Below are 21942 nucleotides of genomic sequence, written 5' to 3'. Positions count from 1 at the left end.
TTTTTCTGGGAGACTGGTAGGGTTAACTTCTTGAAGATTTGACGAGCTTCATTCGACTTACCCTTGGTCTGTTTTGTGTAGCCCATTTGGCTTTCAAGTCTTATCTATTGTGCAATGTGAGTTTGCTTTTGTAGTTTTTTTTCCAGCTTTTCAGTTTGACAATCAGAGGGTAATTTGGGACAGAGGTTAGCAGAGGGGCAAGTGAGGATGCATGTCCGGTCCCAAGGTTATCATCGCCATTGTCTGTCGTAATGGGATGCTCTGCTTCTTCAATTAAGATTATCTCTTAATCGGTCCAGTGGGCTCCTTTAGGGGCACCTACATTGGCCTCATGTTCCAATTCTTTATTCTTTACCATCTGCGTGCCTCCTTGATGGTTGGTGTCATTTGTCAATTCTGAATCCTCCTTCTCCTTTTCAGTAGCTATGTTGCACCTTCCTGTCTCTCGTCTGTTTGGAGGGATTGGAAGTTGTTGCGAATGCACGGAGGTCTGTAGCTGATCTGGAGAAGTGTCAGTGCTTTGGTTTCCCTTTTTTTGGGCTGCATGTTGCAACCTCTTTTCTTGAATTATTGGGTCTAGGATCTGATGTAACATATTCGTTGTTTCTTCCTTATGTGTCGCCAATTTACTTTGGATTGCTGTAAAAAAGCCTTCCACATATACCTTTTTGGAATGGAGCAAAGCTGTAACAGTTGTCTGGTCTTTTACGTTGTCAATTGCCTCGTACAGTTTCATAAATGGTGCCAATGTCAGTGTTAATGCAGCCATGGTACTGGCATTAATTGGCGTTTCCACGTTAGACTTAGGTTGCTTGCGCATAGCTCAAGTCTACGCCTCTTTCTTCCTTTTACCCCCATTTTCTTCGGGACCTAAGTCTGCATTGTTCGTAGTTCACCTTCTTGGTTATTTCCTTGTCTGCTTGGTCTGCTCTTTTGGTTGGAAGAAATTGATGGTTTCCTTGCTATTGTGCAGGATGGCAAGGATGCCATGTGTGAGGCCCTTCAGTCGGGTTTGGATATGGCTGACGGTGGGAGCCGAACCATGCCTGCGAGCACCGTTATACGCAGATTTTGCGTGGTGCAAAGCCGTCTTCTGAACATGCCCTTTGATGGCACACATTTATTTGGCAGCAAGGCTGACGAGAGCCTTGAGAGGTTGCAGACCTCAAAAGCTGCGGCGAAATCTAAGCACCGCGGTGCGTCAGCCTCTGCCTTTTCGTCCTAGGGGACAGCAGTGGAGGGGAGGTTCCTTTCATTTCTACTCCTCTTTTTTGGTAGAACGAGAGGGGCCGCCAGTCAAAGTGGCCAGCGAAAAATTACCCATGGTGGTTGGGGAAATCATGGTGCCAAAGCCGCTCAGGCAGCTGCCTCTTAGCCTTCAGGCACTGCCGCAGCCGCTTCCAAACAGTCGTGAGGCTTGTCCCATGGTTCGCCGGTTGGTGGCAGACTGTCTCAGCATCTCGAAGAATGGCGGGCCATTACTTCAGATGCATGGGTTCTGTATACCTTTGCCCACGGCTACTGCCTTCCCTTCCTTCGGCGGCTTCACGACAATCCACTGGGGAACCACTCTTTGAAGAGTCCGGATCCGCTCCTTGCGCAGGAAATCTTGTCCCTGCTGGAGAAAGGCTCCATAGAACTGGTGACTGTAGCGGAGAGGAACAAGGGGTGGTATTCCCCTTCTTTTTTGATCCCAAAGAAAGACTGGGGTTTGAAACCCATCATGGACTTGCGTTGGTTGAACAAACTTCTCAGGAAGGACAAGTTCAAGATGGTCGCTCTTTCTCACGTCCTCCAGGCTCAACTTCAGGATTGGTTGGTATCTCTGGACCTCAAGGATGCTTCCTTCCATGTGCCGATCCATCCCGCACACAAAAAATACCTGAGGTTTGCGGCTGGCGACTCGCACTTCCAGTTTCGGGTCCTGCCGTTCGGATTGACCTCTGCCCGAGGGCCTACCTGGGCGACTGGCTGATCAGGGCGTGCACTCCCGAGCTGGCATTGGATCATCTCTGTGTCACCTGCTGCACCCTCCATGGGCTGGGCTTCTCCCTGAATTTCAAGAAGTTGTGCCTGACACCTTCCGTACATCGGGGCTGTGTTGGACACGTCCTTGGGGAAGTGTTCGCCTTCCAAGGTTAGGGCTCATCACATTATGCAGATGGTGGACAAGTTTCAATATGCCCAGATTCTCCTGGCTTTCGACTTCTTACGGTTGCTTGGCCTCATGGCATCCTGCATTTTCTGGTGCCAGAGGCCCGGCTGCGGATGAGATCTCTGCAGTGGGCTCTCAAGATGCAGTGGTCACAGTTCTCCGGCAAGATGTCGGATCCCGTTCAGATTCCGCTCTCGGTCTCCCAGGATCTTCTGGTCCAGACTCCACATCAATTTGCTAGAGCTGAGGGCCATCAGGCCAGCCGTGAAGGCGTTTCTGCCCTCTGTGCGGGGGAAGATTTTCCTGATCATGACAGACAACACAGTGGCCATGCATTACCTCAACAAAAAGAGGGGGGGGGGATAGGGTCACTTCCGTTGTGCAGAGAGGCAATGCAGCTCTGGTTCTGGGCCATCCAGCAGGAAATTTCGATCTCAGCAGTTCATCTGGCCAGAAATGACAATGCGGCAGCGGACGCTCTGAGCAGGCAGAGCGCGGTCTCCCACAAGTGGGAGTTGGCTCAGGAAGTCCTTCAGGAGATCTTCGCCCTTTGGGGAACCCCGCAAGTGGATCTCTTCGCCACCAGTGTCAACCGGAAGTGCGAGAGAATCTGCTCAAGGGAATTTCCTCCAAGATGAGCCTTAGGAGACGCGTTTGTGCTGGATTGGTCATTACCACTGCTGTGCGCGTTTCCTCCAGTCCCCGTCATTCCTCAAGTGTTGCGGAGGTTACGGAGGTTCGGTTCCCACATGATCCTCATTGCTCTGGATTGGGCCAGGAGAGCGTGGTACCCTTCTGGAAATGTCCATCTGCCCTCCACGCCGTCTTCCCCACCGAGAGGATCTGCTCTCTCGCGTACGCAAGGGGTATGGAGGGGGCCAGGTTCTCCATCCAGAGGTCAAGACTCTCAACCTTCACGCTTGGTATCTGAAAGGTTGAGGTATAAGGATTGGGATCTCCCGGATGACGTAATGGAGGTGTTGCTTTCAGCCAGGTGGCCTGCAACAAAATCCCTGTACCGTTGCCGTAAGTTTTGCGACTGGTGCAGAGGTCACAATGTTGATCCTTTTCAGTGCTCCATTCCTATGGTTTTGTCTTTCTTGCTTTCTTTGGCCCACAGGGGTCTTCAAGTGGGTACAATTAAAGGTTACCTGGTGGCGCTGTTTATCTTTAAGCGCTCGTCTGAAGAATGTTCTTATTTTAATATTCCTTTGATTTCTCAGTTTCTTAAAGGACTGACTAATGTATTTCCGCCGTCGCCCTTTCAGGTGCCGGTTTGGGATTTGAATTTGGTTTTGAAGTTTCTCATGGGTGCTCCATTTGAACCTCTGCACTCTTGTCCTTTGAGATTACTGTCCTTCAAGACTGTGTTCTTGGTTGCGGTTACTTCCGCTCAGAGTGAGTGAATTGGAGGCACTTTCATCTAAGCCCCACCCTTTACTGTGTTTCACAAGGACAGTGTTGTACTGCGAGTACGTCCCTCTTTTCTACGTAAGGTAGTCTCTGAATATCATTTGAGTCAAAAGGTGGTTCTTCCATCTTTCTACCCTCCTCCTCATCCTGGTAAGGAAGAGGAGCGTCTCCGTCGGTTAGATCCTCAGAGAGCTCTTAGCTTTTACATTTCTAGGATGTCCAGGGTCAGAGTGGACGATCAACTCTTTGTATGATATGCGGACACCGATTGGGCCAGGCTGTTACCAAACAGACCTTGTCCAGGTGGATTATCCTTACCTTTTACGGAGTGTTACAGGTTGGCAGGTAAAGATCCTCCTGATGGGTTGAGCTCATTCCACTAGGGGTGTGGCTACTTCCACCGCCCTCCAGCGGGGTGTTCCTGTTAGGAATATTTGTGATACAGCTACTTGGGCTTCAATCCATACATTTAAAAAACATTATTCCCTTGATACAATCCATGGTCAGGATATGGCCTTCTGATCTAATTGGGTACTCTAAATTCTGTTCTCTCCTCCATTTACTGGCACTGCTGTGGGAGTCTGTCAAAGATGTGGAATGCGTTGGAATACACAATCCATTCGAAGAACAAGTTACTTACCAACTGGCAACGTTCTTTCGACTGGATGTTCCTCCAACGCATTCCACATCGCCCTCCCAGCCTGCCCCTCAGGAGAATTTCCTATGCGATTGCAGCTTCCGTTTTCCGCAAGGCTAAGTGCAGTCCAGCAGGCATCAGACTGGTGCCACACATTCTGGGGGCAAAAACTTAAACTGAGGCTACGGGCGCTGTGCGTCCTATTTATAACATCCTGTGACATCGCCCTCGACGGAGGCCTTTGAGGGACATGGACCCGATGCCATCGACGCAGGACGCCCTCTGCCGAAAAAGTTTCCGAAGTGCACAGCTCTGGACGTTACATATTAAAGATGTGGAATGCGTTGGCGGAACATCCAGTCGAAAGAAAGTTACCAGTTGGTAAGTAACTTGTTCTTCTATGTGACACACCTACGGTGCTTTCCTTTCTGTTAAATTTAGCAAATCTGGGGCTCCAGATTGGAACCATTAAGGGTTACCTAGCAGTGCTTTCCATTTTCAAGAGCTCCTCAGAAGAGGACCCATACTTTAAGATCCCTCTGATTGTTCATTTCTTAAAAGCCTTACAAATGTATACCCACCAGTTCCATTCAATGTACCTGTATGGGACCTCAATCTTGTGTTTAAAAGTTTTTAACATGTATTCCCTTTGAGCTCTTACACTCATGTCGTTTAAGACTCTTGACATTAAAAACCGTTTTGCTTATTGCAATAACGTCAGCCCACAAAGTAAGCGAATTGCAGGCTCTTTTTTTGCAAACCTCCTCATACAGTGTTTCATAAAACAGTTATTCTTAAGGTAAAGCCGCCTTTTTTTTTTTACCAAAGGTAGTCTCTGACTTCCACTTGTCACAAATAATTACCTTACCAACCTTTTATCCACCCCCTCATCCAGGAAAGTAGGAGGAGAGGCTACACAGACTGGACCCAAAAAGGGCTCTCGGTTTTTTTATTTCCAGAATGGCTAAATTTCAACAAGATGACCAACTATTTATTGGCTATACTGGTCCCAAATTAGGCCTTGCGGTTACTAAACAAACAATATCCAGATGGATCATCCTGGTTATTGGCGAATGCTACAGATTAGCGGGCAAGGACCCGCCTGAAGGCCTAAGGGTACATTCCACAAGGGCCATGGCAACCTCTGCTGCTCTTCAAAGAGGTGTCCCAATCAGGAACATTTGTTCAGCGGCCACTTGGTCATCTATCCATACATTTATAAGACATTACTGTCTGGATTCATTTTCCAGTCGGGGAGGACATTTTGCAAAAGCCGTCCTCCATTTGGTCGTGCCCGCCGTACAATTTACATGTTCTTACACTTTACGCTTTCTGGGAGCCTACAGTCTAGGGTAAGCCTGGTAATTCCTCTTCAGAAGGGGGGAAAAACAGAACTGAAGCCAACGGACGCTGCATGCGCTACTTATACTGATTGTGATGTTGACCGTCAAACGGAGGCCCTTGAGGGACATTGACTCGACGACAGTGCACACAGCACCCTCTTGTTGAAAAACAATTCCGAAGCAGCAAAGCTGGAGAGATAATTATCATAAAATGAAGAATACGTGGGAGGAACATCCAATCGAAAGAACATTACCAGGGGTAAGTAACATGTTCTTCTGTGCTGTTGACAGATAAGTTACCACCAGACCTATTCCTCGCCTTGATTGGCTCGGTTAAAGCAGGTAGAACAACTCTAATCTTACAGAAGGGACTTGCAAGCAGGCCAGAAGATGACACTAGTACTGATAGTCCTTACTTCTCATCCTCCAAATTAACCTGTCTAGCAACGCACTATTTATACATTGAAGTTTAGTCTGAGAAACATTATTTGAGTTGTGATCTGAATAAAGACACCCAATATAAGAGTTGGAGTAGTAAATGGCTATATTATGGGAAAGCGGTAGTTAGATTAAACTGTCCACTTGTGTTTCAAGGGTGAAGGAGTAAAGTGGGGAAGAGCTAGAGTATAATGAATGTGAGCCTATGATTACACCCAGATTATTTACTTTTTGGTGCAAATCTCAATGTCCTTGGAGGTCTGGGAAAAAGAATTATTGCCCTGCCCGCTGGGGCACCTAGCACTAGAATTTGGTTTGTCACCAGTAAGGCAGAGGTACTTTTTCTTCATCCGCTTGCACATAAAAGCAAATGAATTCATGAGTTTTGTCTTTGCTCGCCATTTCATTTCCTAGGTGGAAATGCCAGCCAACTGCCTAAATCGTCTGTCGCAGATTGTACTGTGTGAGAACTAGTGCCATTACTCACATATAGTTGTTAGATAGTGAGGAGGAGCAACTCTGAGGCAACTGCATGGCCCTCAACCAGTTCTGATTTATTGGCATCATTTTTGTCGTAATGATTTGTTCCGCTCTAGACCAGTTATCAACGCTGTAAGCCACATTTGATGATATCGATTGTGAGAAGCATTAGGGGAGGTCGGGGAATCTGTGGCTTGGTGGCCCTTGTTTTGCGACATTTTATCTGAAGATTTCTAGTGCAGTTTGTCTGTCATTTGTCTGATCCTTCAATGGTAGACCTGGAGAATGTGTTGATAGTAAACATATTTGTCAAGTTATTTACCTCCCTGGAATATTGTTGGCATATGGTAGGTTTCAGATGGTGATATAGTTGATTTGGGCTTTGGCTTGGCTCCAAGTATTTATAAGCAGTATCTTGGAAAATAAACGTACAAAAACATAGAAAAGGCACTTTGCATTGTGGGTAATTAAAACCTTTCTAGGTATGGTATTCTTTAGCATGCAACAGTTCCAAACAGGTATGTAACCTCTATTATTGGTTCCCTAAAACAATTGAGAAAATGCATTTAAGGAGTTCAGTTCTGGGAACATAGTAACAGATGTTAATCCTAATGTTTGGCAGTGATATTAGGCTTTTTACTAGTCATGGCCTGGTACCATCTTGGTGTGTGGATGGTGGCAGCCTAGAACTCTATCTTGACTGCATAATCTAAAAGCAAAATTGTTTCCTTTCATGAATAGGAATTCATTCCAGTGAAGCTAGGATAGAGCTATTAGCTGGGTGTGCTGTATCAATCTGTTGCATATAAAAATAATTACAAAATGTAGAACCACCGTGGGTCCTCTCTCATAGTTAATCATTTTAATTTCTCATTCACAACACCAGGATAAAGTCCAAAATGAAGTCGCTGATGATCAGGTTCTCCTGCCTACCTACATTAAGAACTCGCTAATAAAGAGCAAGCCATATGGTAGCCTGCTAGATCCTCATCGCAACAAAGGAGCAGTAAGTAACGGCAGGGATAACATCTGTTCAAGCATTAGAGAGCTCTATGTAAGCCTGTTCGCCTACTACAGCATACTTTTTAATATACCTTATTACAGTTCAAATGCTGTTCTCTGATTTTAGCTATTCCATTAAAGTTTATTTTCCCAGTTGTAAATGGGCAAAAACATCAAGTGGATGGCTCCCATCTGCTGTTTTTTGTTGATATGTTTTGCTGGCTTGTTTCCTGTGTTCTTTGGTGTGATCCTCCTTAACCAAGGGTAAGTAGAGATGAGATTTCGGCATCACAGTGCATGGTTTTCCATAGAATACTCTGCTGTACATGCGTATGTGTAATGTTGTGACTCCTTCCCATTTTTATGCGTTACTCTTCAAATGGAAGAATTTACTTGCCCACTAGTCACTGAGGACAGGAGGAACTTTTGTGTTGTCTTACCATAGGAGTTCTTACCTATACAATTGAATGACACTGCCTTATGCCTAAGGATCATGATTTCATCCCGGGATTCGACTTTCAAATTAATAACCGTGAATTATCTTAATTAAATTGTAATTTATGCTGATCAGTCAATCAGTTATTTTCAAGTGGATTCTTGATGGTCTAGTCCAATTATAATTAAAATTTCTCCTGTGCCGCTTTATAAAGCAGTTCATCCGGTGCATCCGAGTGTCTCAGGAGACTCCATTATCAGCATATCATTTGGAGATTACAACATTACCTTACTAGCAAGGCAATTGCCAAAGAAACAGGACTACATTATTGAATTGGGATAATGTTAAGAGGCCCTGAAGAAGCACATGCAGTGGCAAATAATATAAGCTAAAGTGCAAAGTATGTGTTGGTCACTCAGACACTGCAATAACTGTGTAATGTGATAACCGGACTGATTTGCATAAATTACAATTGAATTAAGATACCTATTTATGGTTATTTAGAAAATGTAATCCAGGCATCAAATTGTGATCCTTCATAATAGGGCAGTATCAATTGTGTATGCAAGAACTGCTATGGTATCGGGTCACTATTACATTAAGTAAATGTCCTGTCATTTCCTCATTAAAAGCATGCAAGTGTCGGCGCACTGACCATTCTTACTTTTTTATCAGGTTTTTCTATTTTTAATTAATGTCTCTGAACAGTGAACATTATTGCTTCTTCAGCATTATCAAACATGTTTGATTTCCACGTACTTGAGTTAAAGTCTGAGCCTGTTAGCTTCGTCCTGCCACTTAACTGCCTTTTATGACATATGGCTGCTCAAAAAAGCTTCAGTGTATGCTAGTCCTGAACCTGCATAGCCCCTAAATGCCTGGATCCACAGTACAGAATTCCTATTTTAGAGTAGGAGCAACCACATTTAGTAGAACCTATTTGCTTATGTTTAGGGTGTATGGATATACTCCAGTGCAGAATACTTAAGTGCCCACTTTATTTGCACAGAATTGTGTATTACTGGCCAAGACAGATAAGGTACAACAAGCTTGAATTGGCAGACATTTGAGATATTCTGGCTGTAGTCTATCATTTGTCTGCACACATTGAACATAGGTTTCAATCATTTTACAAAATTGTCTGTGGGCGAATCGACAGAGGGTACTTGGTCATACTAAAACTTCAATATGGAGCCGGGGGATAAGTAGCTAGACTTCACCATCTCTCCAACTAAATTCTACCTCCGATTTGTATACCATATAATGCCATAAATGTACTTGTGACAAAACTCCCAATTTTATTGAAACGGTCATATCTATTTCTTTAATCAAACTAACTTGTTTCAACACCAGGATAAAATAATTGACCTGCCTACTTCATTCTAGACCATAAAGTATCCCATTTATGATCAGCTGTTCTTTGTGACGCAGGTGAATATTGTTTCCTTCTTTTCCCAGAAACCTTTTCATATGCATGCACATTTTTCATCCCTTTTTTGGTTTCTGCAGTTAGTCTCAATATGGTTCTGAACCTAAAATGTGTTGTTGCATTGCAGTGCTCGAGGCAAATATTCTAAAGATGATATATAGCCACATTGCCTTTTTAACTACAATTTAAAACATTGTCTATAAAACAATGGGGTAATTTATAGTTCTAGGATAATACATGTGGTGATATGATATGGCATTTATTAAAGCGCCTATACAAAAGTGTTTCAAGGCGTGACGAGGCAAGGGAGGGGGAACAGAGGGAAGACAGACAGCAATCCTACTAGGCCAGGTGTCATTCAGATTGTGCAAGTGCAAGGGAAGGGGGGAAAAAGGAACGTGGAAGGGGAGGGGAAAGTGCAGTACATCAGATAATAAATAACCAGATAAATAGAGAGCGGCCAGCTGGTAGCAAGGGCAGGGTGAGTTCAGACGTAAGTGCTGGTGGGGGGGACTGTAGAGATGCTGAAAACAGTCCCCAGGTGCTGGGCTGCCGGGGAGGCAGTGCAGGCGTGCAACTGGCAGGGCTGGGCCTGAGATCAGATGGGTGGCCAGGTAACCAGTGCAGTATAGTATCAGACAGGGCTTCAGAGGGGGAGAGAAAGCAGAAGCAAAGAGGAAGGTTTTAAGGTGCTTCCGGAACCGAAGAAGTTTCTCCTCAAGTTTCAGGCAGGCAGGTAGGCTGTTCCAGAGGGAGGCCTCGGCCGAAGAGCGATCTACCACCAACTTGTTGCTTGGAGAAGTGACTGACCCTGAGGGAGTTGGAGGCGGATGAGCAAAGAGCTCGAGAGGGAATAATATTTAGGAAGAGAGAGTTGAAGGTATTGAGGCCCCAGAAGGCCTTGTGGACGATGCAGAGGGTTTTGAACTTGATCCTTGCAGCCACTGGGAGCCAGTGCAGAGATTTCAGTCCTGGAGAGATACGATCCCTGGGCTTGAGGCCATGGACAAGTCTCGCAGTTCTGATCTGGATGAGTTGCAGAGGGCGGAGAGTGGAAGCAGGAATATTTGAAAGAGGCTGTTGCAATAGTCCAGCCTAGAGAGAACCAGAGCGCTGGAGACAGTGAGCTTCTGAGGGAAGGAGAGGAAGGGAAGAATACCTCTGAGGAGGTGCAGCTGGTAGTGTGACTTCTTGGAGACGTCAGAGATGTGAGGAGAGAAAGAGAGTGTGGTGTCGAAGAAGACACCAAGGCTTTTAGCCTTGCAGGAAGTGGGCCAAGAGAGGCCGGCCAGAGGGCTACAGGAAAGGAGGGAGTGGGTGTTGCAATGTGTAGTATCTCAGTCTTACTGGCATTAAGGCAGAGGTCATTGGCGGGCCACCACTCCTGGATAGCAGACAGTCCGAGATGAGGGACGGAGAAGAGGTGGCCGAAGGTAGCCTGAAAACGAGCTGAGTGTCATCTGCATAGAACTGGAAGTTGGGACAGAGTGACAATGCGGTGGGCAAGGAGTGCCAGGTATTGAACAGCTAGGGAGAGAGGTTAGACCCCTGGGGGACACAACAGGTAGAGAAAAAGATAGCAGAGAGGAAGGACCCAAGTTGGACCTGGGAGAGTCGGTCAGAGAGCAAGGAAGGAAGTAAGTCAGCCACGCCAGGGCCTGTCCAGTGATACCTAGGTTATTACGCAGACAATTTAGCAGGATGGCATGGTTGACGGTGTCAAAGGCAGAAGAGAGATCAAGCAAGATGAGGACACAGGGGGTGTTGGAGTCAAGGTTGGAGAGCAGGTCTTCGCGGATGTTCAGGAGAACAGTTTCTGTGCTTCTGTCAGCTCTGAAGGCAGACTGATGGTCATGAAGACAACCAACATATTCAGTGTGGAGATTAAGCTGGGGTATGGCCAGTTTCTCCAGGTGCTTGCCCAGGAAGGGAGTGATGGATATTGGGCGATATATATAGATTTGTGGATATATGTAGCCAGTATGAGTGCTTCACTGACTCATACCAAAAGTCCAAATCAATGAAGATTCCCACTGGTGGCTCATATTTGACTTGACCTTGCGTATGAGGCTTATTTATCTAGTTTAGTATAGCCACTAATGGCAGAACCTAGAAATGAAAACCATCACCAATTGTACATGTAATTGTGCCTGCTTAAAGCAACTAGACCCTAAGCAGTGTCACTGCTCCAGTACTAACCTGTCATGAGACTTCTGAATTTTGTCTGATGAGATGCTTACTGGAGTTTTTTTTTTTTTAATTCAACCTTGAACTAGTATTCTCTGTGGATACCACTGGATAATGTAGCGATTAAAGGTGGTTGAGTATAGGGGCCTACAAAATATAGAAATCTGTCCCTATGATTTCAAAGTGTTCCCCTTTTGACTAGTCTGTTTAATGTGTTCTGCCTGGAAAGCATCCTGGGGTGGTAACTGCTTACCGCCATGTCTGTGAACTCCACAGTGCTGATCTGCCTGCTCTGCTGGATGCTACTGTCCACTTGTGTGTGCAGTCTGTTTCATCTGTATACCTCTTCAATACCAGTGCAGATTAATTGAGTCTCAAATGGAAACTGCATCTTCAGGTTGTGCAACAGCTATTTCAGAAGTCGAGATTTCCATTTGTTGTTCTTCATTTAACCGACACAACCCGAAATATTTTTAGTTTTTTCATCTTGAGGTGGCAAGGGGACACATTTGATGGGAGATTAATTTCATGCCTCTTGAGACAAACAGCTGTTTTATACCTTTCCCCTAGTTCCATTGCTAGCAATTGAAGGCAAGTCCCTGAAAGCTCACACCAGAGAGAATACAACCCTCTAGGGAAGAAAGGCCCAAGTCGATCTTGTTAAGGATAACCAGTTTTAATCTCATACACAGATCAGCGCAATAGCAAAAGACCCGGCTGCCAAGAACGTTCTGCCAAAAAAAAGAAGTATTACAAGCTGAATCTTATAAAGAAAAACATTGTCACTCAGTAGAAACCTATGCAGCTGATTGGTGTGCGCCTATACATGATCAGCCTGCTCCATAAGAGATACCACGTCATTGGTTCCTGCCCAGTCTGTCTTCCATCTCGTGGGTGCTGCAGTGATCCTCTTCTTCTCACGTCGATGGTCAAGGAGCAAATTAACTATACTCCTATCACATTGCTACTTTGTCATTATACTGTGCACCTGACAAACTTTAGGGCTGGCTCAAAGGAGGTACTGGGGCACTCTGACCTTCAAACACACATCTCACTCACTCCCTTTCACGCAATCCGGCTCCAAAGTCTCCACCCTCGTTTTGAACTATAATGTATCCCTCCCAGCACCACGCAATGCAAATCACATGGTTGTATTTCACAGACATAAAATGGCCGGGCTCTTTGAACATCCAAGAATTGTTACTTTTAGGGTTGGTGGTCAGAGGGCACCTGGTGCCATGGCATTCTGGGGTCTCAGGGCACAGTCAGTTATATGGGCTATAACTGGATCGCCTGGGGATGGGCCGGGTCAGGCTTTGGCCTGTGTGAGATTACATGCACACCAGGCGGCGGTCTCTGATCGTGGCCTTGTAGGGCACATTCCTCTTGGGTAAAAAGCACATCTTTGCAACACTGTCAGAACACCGAATAGGCGTTATGGTGGTTGGGGTGGGAACTGTCCTCATGGAAGCCCGGGCATGGCTGGAGATGTCCCTCATCTCACAATTTGGGCCGAATGCATGCACTGCTGGATTTGCAGCACAGGCCTTGTTTCTTCACTAAAATTGCTAACATCTATGCAAAAAATAGCAATGCTGCTCGCGCCCTGCGCTACACTATGTGGGTTGATTATATTTAATTATATTGAGGTGGGGCCTTTATATTAGAAGGTGGTCTTTGCACCGTCTCCCCTGACCTCCGACCCATCATAGTGTTTCGAATGCATCTTGACTCACTCTAAAGTGCTTAAGGGGGTTGAACATGGCTGTCCCCTTCCCAACACATTGTTGCTTCACAAAATGAGATGTTCGCATATTTGTTGCACAATACTGATCGCTCCAAAATAGCCAAGCTGTTTTTGGTACTCAGAGCATCATCTTGTGACAAACTTGTCAGATTCCTCAACAGCTGAAGTACGTTTTTCACCCCTTCAGCAATCAATGGCCTTAACCGCTTGGTACCCGTGCACTTGGCAGATCTTATGTCTGAAATGCAAGGCCACATGAAAACACTCCCCTCAAATGCTGTATAAAAGTGGACAGATATTTTATTGGGCTCTGTACAAGAGCATGAGACCTCTTATATCTGGCTAAAACTGGCATAAAGATGGTCAAAGATTGATTCTTGCTGTGCAGATTTATCCGCTTTTGGGGTCTATTTGAGCACCTATAAAATGGATTGTCTTTCTCCTGCAGATTCCTCATCTGATAGATGTTCCCTCCATCTCTGCTACTTTGGAACATTTTCAACAGGGGCGTAGCGGGCCTCAATTCCCTTTTCAATTCCTCGACGCGAGAGGTCAGTCGCTCAGGTATCGGGTTTCAACACAGTGTTCTGACTGTGGCACCAAGATGTCCATCACTAACCCACACGAGTTGTCTCTGGTGCCTCAGCATGGGTCACAGGAGTGACTGGTGTCTGTCATGTGCCAAAATACAGCCCAAATCCCTACACGATCGAGCAGCAAAACGTGCTCCTGGTGAGCCGCCCTCTAAGTCACCGGCAATGTCAACGGTTCGGACTTCGGAGTCTGAAACGGAGGGGCACACCCCCGAAAAAGTGCATAGGCGGAAGAACAAACTGTCCCACTCGAGGAGCCATTTGTCGTGACTCTGATTCATCGACATATAAAGGTAAGCAGTCAGTGGGTCCTACTACCGCAAGAGAGGATTTCAAGTCCTCTATGCTCGACATGTTTAAAAAGCATGCTGCAGTTGGCGTAGCTAATCCCCCCTCCCCCTCCTCCCCACCCCACCTGCACGCAGCAGGCTTCGGAGCCAAGAGCTTCGCTCGGCTTATCCGACTCCTCTAGTGTCCCGGTACCGACAACGTCTGCCCCAATACATCTTTTGACACCGAAAGAGGTCAATGGAAGCTGGATCAACCCCGTGCATCTATGGATGTCGACGCTACGGCATCTCAATAGCGATCAACACCGATATTCACCATATCGGCGCCGAAACCTCGATGTTGATGGTTGTCGAAAAAACCTTCACACCACAACACCGGTCTGAATTTTTCGATACCATGGGCGGTATCTTCGGCGGTAATGACACTGATGATCAGGGGGATGTTGACCCCATTTATTTGGGTACAGAAGGAGTCAATTATTTTAATGACCAAACTCAGCTTTTACAGCTGGCTCAAGGCCTCTGACACGCCAGCCGTCTGGACACCTCTCCAGACCTCGAATTTCAGCACTCCCAGCCCTATGTTCATGTGTCAAAATTCAGGGCTTTGGTAGAAAGGGTTATTGATAACGTAGGATTGCATTCATCAGTGGCGCCAATACAAGGTTATGACCTTACCGATATTTTAGATGAAGGCCTCACCACAGAGTGCAATATGCCTTTAAACCCGGCCATTGCTGATCCTTTAACAATTCTGTGGCAGCATCCTTGTTCTATTCCTCCCGTCGGCTCCACCATTTCTGGATATATAGGCTGGCTAGAGGAGACCCTTCATTCCTTTCCTCTCACCCTTCCCTGGAGGGGCTTGTTATGCAGGCTGCCACTGTATCGTCTAGACTTGCATCTTCCACTCTGCCTCCTTGTCACAAGTGCTGGGATATAACGAAGAATCCTCCAAATCAGATAAGTCTATGTCCACCTCCCCTTTCTCCTCACCTGTCTCTTCCAGAAGACTTCCTCGTCTGTAGGACTTGTCCTTTGGTTTTTTCTTCTTTGTGAAGAGATACGGTCGTCCGCGGGAAGAAGCCACCCTGATTCCCTGATAAACAGGGAAGCAGTCGGCCCCTGTCCCGAAGATGCCAGGAAGAGAGGAAAAAAACAGCCGCTTAAAAAAACCTCTCACCGGATGTTGTTGTCAGTGCCGGAGGAGTTGACTGGTGAGTCCGGAATGCAGGTGAAAACAGGAAAGTCTATCCGATGAAATCAAAGCTGTAGTATAGTCCGGGATAGTAGAAGTTGAAGCAGGAGAATCCCGAGGAACCGGGATGGAAGTACACACCAATGCCAGATACCGGAACGTGATCCGGAAAACAGGAAGGGATAGAGGAGCCCCGAAAGGCACGGGAACCGATAGAACGGAAAAAAAACAGGGAAATATAAGGAAGGGGAAGAAGCAGTAGAAAGGAATACTGCTTTAGGTACTGAGTAAATCAGGCAACAGGCAAAAGTACTGGAAACACAGTAGCACGGCAACAAAGCGAAAGAAACAAAGTTGCAACGCACAGAGCCCAGAGAGGGGCGTGGTTAAATACGGAAACAAGAGAAAAGGCTAGACCGTTAAACCAGGAAGTGAAAGGAAAGACACACAGAAGAAAAAGACTAGCCTAGACCGCCAAACCAGGAAGTGAAAGAAAAAACACACGGAACTTCTAATGGCGCCGCCAACGCCAAGCCTTCCATAAACGCCAGCGACCACCAAAAGACGGCGGCATGACAGTATGCCCCCTTCCAAGCGGCACCCCCCCCCCCCCCCCGGTTTACCCGGGAACAGACGGTGAAACCGCTGAATCAACGCCGGAGCGTGTACATGAGACACCGGTTCCCAGGAGTCCTCTGAGCGTGGATATCCTTTCCAGTGGATGAGATACTCCAAGCGACCCCGATGGTAGCGGGAGTCCTGAATGGAGGACACCTCATACTCATCAGAAGGAACCACCTTGGGAACCGGATCTCGTGGCAAAGTGCGACAGTAGGGATCACCCTTGCATTCCCTTAGGAGAGAGGAATGAAACACCGGATGGAGACGGTGCATATGTTTTGGCAACTGGAGACGAAAAGCCACAGGATTGATCTGGTGAAGTATAGGGAAAGGACCCAGATAGCGGGGAGATAGTTTAGAGGGGCGAAGCCAACGAGGCAGAAACCTAGTAGACAACCAGACCTTGGTACCCTTACGCCATGCCGGAACCGGCTGGCGCTTAAGGTTGCAGTAAGATCGGTACCGGAGACTGCTAGCTCGCAAGCAAATCGTGGCAGACTTGTGAGCATCCGAGATACTGGTAAGTAGGGCATCAACAGATGGAGTTGTAGAAGGAGGAAAAGAGAGAGAAGGAATAAAGTTGGGATGGAAACCATAGGAACAAAAGAAAGGACTGAGACCAGTGGCACTGTGCTCTGCATTGTTATAGGCAAACTCCGCAGTAACCAACAGACTAACCCAGTTGTCCTGTTGGGCATTAGTGAAGCATCGGAGATATTGCTCCAGAGTGGCATTTGTTCTTTCTGTCTGTCCATTGATCTGTGGGTGGAAACCGGGTGACAAAGCACGTTCCATACCCAGTCTTTCACAAAGTTCCTTCCAGAACTTTGAGGTATATTGTGATCCCCTGTCAGAAATAATCTTGTCCGGGGTACCATGTAAGCGAAATATTTCTCTGGCAAATACAGCCGCCATCTCAGCTGCGGTAGGAAGACCCGCCAAGGGAGTGAAATGTGCCATCTTAGTGAAGCAGTCAACCGTTACCATGATGCATGAACAACCCTCTGAAGGTGGCAGATCCACAATGAAATCTGTAGAAATAACGCTCCAGGGTCTCTTTGGAAGGTCCTGTTGTTGGAGATACCCAATTGCCTTTTGAGTGCTGTGCTTGGATCGACAACATACCGGGCATGACTTGACGTAGGTTGTAACTTCTTTGGCCATCCCAGGCCACCAGAACCTGCGTAGAAGCAACTCCAAAGTGTTCTTTATTCCTCTGTGTCCTGCTGTTGGATCATCATGGCACCATTTTAAAGCCGACTGACGGGTGAAACTGTCTGGTAGAAATAATCGTTGTTGTTGAAAACATAAACCATCTTGCATGGATAGATCCTTCGGGAGAGGGTAAGTGGACCGCGTGACCTTACGGACTCTGTCCAAGAATGACTCCACAGAACAGATCACTTTAACTTCTGGTAACATGAGGCTGGGAAATTCCTTAAGAACCCTGTCTGGATCTGGTCTTCTGGAAAGGGCATCAGCAAGTATGTTCTTGGAACCTGGTAAGTAAGTCAGTACGAAATCATATTGGGAGAAAAAATGTGCCCAGCGAGCTTGACGTGAGTTGACGCATTCCATCTTTTGCAGGATTTTAAGATTCTTATGATCTGTTCTGATTTCAAAAGGATGATTAGCTCCTTGTAGGAGATGTCGCCATTCTTCGCATGCGGTTTTCATTGCCAGTAGTTCTTTTTCTATTATCGAATAGTGTGTCTGGCTGTCATTCAGTGTTTTGGACATGTAGGCAACGGGATGTTCTAACCCTTCATGTTCCTGTAGGAGAGCTGCCCCAATTGCTGCAGAAGAGGCGTCAGTCTCCACAATGAATCTTAGATTCTGATCTGGTTGATGAAGTACCGGAGCAGAGCAGAATTCCTCCTTGAGAAGTTGGAAAGCCCGGTCTGCCTCAGAAGACCAGGTAAAGGGCATGGATGACTTCTTTAGCAACCTTGTAATGGGTAGAACTCGATCCGAAAATCCTTGGATGAATTTGCGATAAAAATTGGCTAAACCTAAAAACCTTTGGACGTCTCTGATGGTATGAGGTGTTGGCCATTGCAAGATGGCGTCGATCTTATCGGGATCCATGCGGATACCTTCTGAAGACAGGATAAAGCCAAGATAGTTGACCTCGGAGACTTGAAAAATGCACTTGTCAGCATTGGCCTTGAGTAGATTGTCTTGCAATCTTTGAAGGACTTGGTGGAGATGATTAGCATGAAGTTGAGCGTCTTTAGAATAAACCAAAATGTCGTCGAGGTAGACGACAGCACAATGAAAAAGTAGATCGGAGAAAATGCGATCCATGAATCTTTGAAATACAGATGGAGAATTGACAAGACCAAACGGCATAACACAATATTCATAGTGTCCGAAGGGGGTGCGAAAGGCCGTCTTCCATTCATCACCGGATCGTATCCTCAAAAGGTGGTAGGCTCTTCTTAAATCAATCTTTGAGAAGATCTTCGCCCCTTGAACAGCTTCCAGGATGTCTCCGATCAGTGGCATGGGATACCTATCTCTGAGAGTAACTTGGTTAAGACCCCTATAATCAATGCAAGGGCGAAGTTCATCGGAACCTTTCTTTGGAACAAAAAAAAGTGAAGCCCCAGCAGGAGAAAACGAAGGTCGGATCAGGCCATGATGTGAATTAGCATCCAGGTATTCTTTAAGTGCCTTCTTTTCCTTAAGGGAAAGAGAAAACATCCTTCCAAAAGGTACAACAGCGTTGGGCTGGAGAACGATCTGACAATCCTCTGGTCGATGAGGTGGTAACTTCTGAGGACCATCGTCCGTAAACACCTCCTGGTAGCAGAGATATTCTCTGGGGATGCTGTTTACCTTTAATACCTCCGAACTAGTATTTAGCTTCGGAAAAACATGAATCGTAGGATGTTGGGTCTGTGAGGAACATGAACTACGACAAAAAGCTGATGTAAATGACAGTTGATTCTTTGTCCAATCAATAGTCGGATTATGCTTCCGAAGCCACGAAACTCCCAGGATTAATGGAAAATGTGCTGCTCGGATGAGGTCAAATTGAATGGTTTCGTTGTGATGTAGGATCTTCATCTGTATAGGAGGTGTAGTATGAGTGATAAGGCCCGAGCTGAGTGGTCTACCATCTACACCCTCCACCTTTTGATCCTCGTCTTTTTGCAAACGGCGAATGCCAACCTTTTCCGCCCAAACCAAATCCATAAAGCAACCGGCAGCACCACAGTCCAGTAGTGCCAAAACCTCATAGGACTGTTTAGAGAGGCATAACTCTACTCCCACTACCATAAGACGGTTGTCTTCTGTGGACGGCGTGGGTGTGACTGATAAAGAGACGAAGGGACCAGGAAATCCCCCTCGGTAACTTGTCCCAACTAGTGGCGTTTCCCGAACGTCTTGGAGGCACGTTAGGACAGTCTCTAAGAATATGTTGATTGGATCCACAATACATACACAGGTTGTTCTCTCTGCATCTTCTTCTTTCTTCCGAGGTAAGTGGCCCTCGGGTAGTCCCAATTTGCATTGGTTCCTCTTTCGACATACAGGTGGGAGAGGGAGAGGAAATCCCAGGATCAGGTGTAGCAGGAAATCCACGCTGTTTTCGACGTTCAGACCGTCGTTCTGAGATGCGGAAGTCCAGCTGAATAACAGTAGACCACAAGTCGGTTAAAGTAGCTGGTCGGTTAACCCTTGCTAATTCATCTTTAAGGTCTTCCCTTAATCCTCTGCGAAAGATGGTGTACTGAGCGTTCTCTTGCCAGCCTGCGTCAGCAGCCACCCGTTTAAAACGGGAGATGTATGACAGAAGATCCGAACTACCTTGTCGAATATCCAATAACTGTTCACTGGCGACTACCGCAGACTCTTGCCTTTCAAAAGCCATTTTGAATTGGGCGGTGAACCCGGCATAATCTTGGAGTAAAGGGCTGGCACTGGTCACCAGAGGGGTAGCCCAAGAAAGAGCGTTACCCGTAAGGTTAGAAATTAGAAAACCTATACGGGCTGAGTCAAAGGCATATGTTTGTGGTCTGAAAGTGAAATAGATTATGCATGCCTCCATGAACTCTTTGAATCTAGCTGGAGAGCCATCGTATTTACCGCAGGCTAAGGGCATGGGAGGCAGATCACTCCGGGACTGTTCGAAGTGATCGACACGCTGCCTCAAAGCAGCGTTTTCGGCTTTCACAGCCTGTAATTCTAATGTCACATTCTGCATTGCAGTGAGCAAATCTTGGACCTGTTCCGAAATAGACATTGTGTTCTCTTCGGGGCGTTGCAAACTGTCACAAGTGCTGGGATATAACGAAGAATCCTCCAAATCAGATAAGTCTATGTCCACCTCCCCTTTCTCCTCACCTGTCTCTTCCAGAAGACTTCCTCATCTGTAGGACTTGTCCTTTGGTTTTTTCTTCTTTGTGAAGAGATACGGTCGTCCGCGGGAAGAAGCCACCCTGATTCCCTGATAAACAGGGAAGCAGTCGGCCCCTGTCCCGAAGATGCCAGGAAGAGAGGAAAAAAACAGCCGCTTAAAAAAACCTCTCACCGGATGTTGTTGTCAGTGCCGGAGGAGTTGACTGGTGAGTCCGGAATGCAGGTGAAAACAGGAAAGTCTATCCGATGAAATCAAAGCTGTAGTATAGTCCGGGATAGTAGAAGTTGAAGCAGGAGAATCCCGAGGAACCGGGATGGAAGTACACACCAATGCCAGATACCGGAACGTGATCCGGAAAACAGGAAGGGATAGAGGAGCCCCGAAAGGCACGGGAACCGATAGAACGGAAAAAAAACAGGGAAATATAAGGAAGGGGAAGAAGCAGTAGAAAGGAATACTGCTTTAGGTACTGAGTAAATCAGGCAACAGGCAAAAGTACTGGAAACACAGTAGCACGGCAACAAAGTGAAAGAAACAAAGTTGCAACGCACAGAGCCCAGAGAGGGGCGTGGTTAAATACGGAAACAAGAGAAAAGGCTAGACCGTTAAACCAGGAAGTGAAAGGAAAGACACACAGAAGAAAAAGACTAGACCGCCAAACCAGGAAGTGAAAGAAAAAACACACGGAACTTCTAATGGCGCCGCCAACGCCAAGCCTTCCATAAACGCCAGCGACCACCAAAAGACGGCGGCATGACACTCCTGAAAGGGAAGCAAAATAAGTTGATGCTTTGAAGAAAGCATTTACTTTGGGCAGTATGTCCCCTAAGGCAAAAAATGTGACGAGCAGTTTTGCCAAGCACTCCTTTGGTATATGGACAGCAGTTGAAAATAATACACAGTATGTCCCAGAAGGAGAGATGCACAAGGGCTTCCTACAGCTAGTGGAGAGTGGGAAAGAGTTGGCCAGACAGTCGCTGCGAACGGGCCTGGACATCGCTGACTGGGGGCGATCTATGGCGTTAACAGTAATGCTAAGAAGACAGGCCTATTTAAAAACATCTGGTTTCTTGCCTAATGTCCAAGTTAATTTCTGGACATGCCCTTTGAAGTTGATCTTCTATTCGGCCAGAAATCCAACTATTCCTTAGTAAAATATAAGGAATCCAAAATCACTGGTAAGTCCTTAGGCCTAGCTGCACAGTCGGCCAAACCTGCGTTCAGCTTTGCCTCTAGCGCACGGGGCTACAGGCGGTATGCTCCTTATGCAGGAGAGCACAGCTCCCACTTGCCAGGCAAGGGCAGAAGCGCTTTTCGCTCTCCGGAAGGGGCAGAGGGGCTTCTAGAGGTCAACAGGCAGCATCAGCAGCGGCAGCGACCCAGCCTCCGCAACTGCTTTGATTTTCCCCTCACAGCGCACCGGTTGGAGGACGGTTGACTGAGCATTTGCCCCACTGGCAGGAAATTACTTCTGATGCCTAAACTCTTCAACTCATTCACTGGGGTTATTGTCTGCCATTTGTAAGAAAAGCAGCAGACATGCCTCCCCGAAGCGCCCCCTACCCCTGCAATCCTGCCGGGACAGGAGCTCCAGGAAGAACTGA

General features: G+C 46.6%; 1 protein-coding gene across 2 annotated transcripts in view; it reads left to right on the top strand.

Annotated features, from left to right (window-relative positions):
• Positions 1-21942, top strand: part of TRAIP (TRAF interacting protein) — a 535773-nt gene that overhangs the window by 452495 nt on the left and 61336 nt on the right. The window contains exon 13 of one of the 2 annotated variants that reach the window (XM_069644161.1): positions 7353-7472. The exons of the other annotated variant lie outside the window; for it this stretch is intronic. Coding sequence (XP_069500262.1) covers positions 7353-7472 — 120 coding nt within the window. The remainder of the gene's footprint in view (positions 1-7352; positions 7473-21942) is intronic. 2 annotated transcript variants of the gene reach the window in all.

The sequence above is a fragment of the Ambystoma mexicanum genome, chromosome 2p (genome assembly GCF_040938575.1).
Source record: "Ambystoma mexicanum isolate Mex_15411 chromosome 2p, UKY_AmexF1_1, whole genome shotgun sequence".
NCBI lineage: Eukaryota > Metazoa > Chordata > Amphibia > Caudata > Ambystomatidae > Ambystoma > Ambystoma mexicanum.
This window is presented reverse-complemented; position numbering and strand designations above follow the sequence as displayed.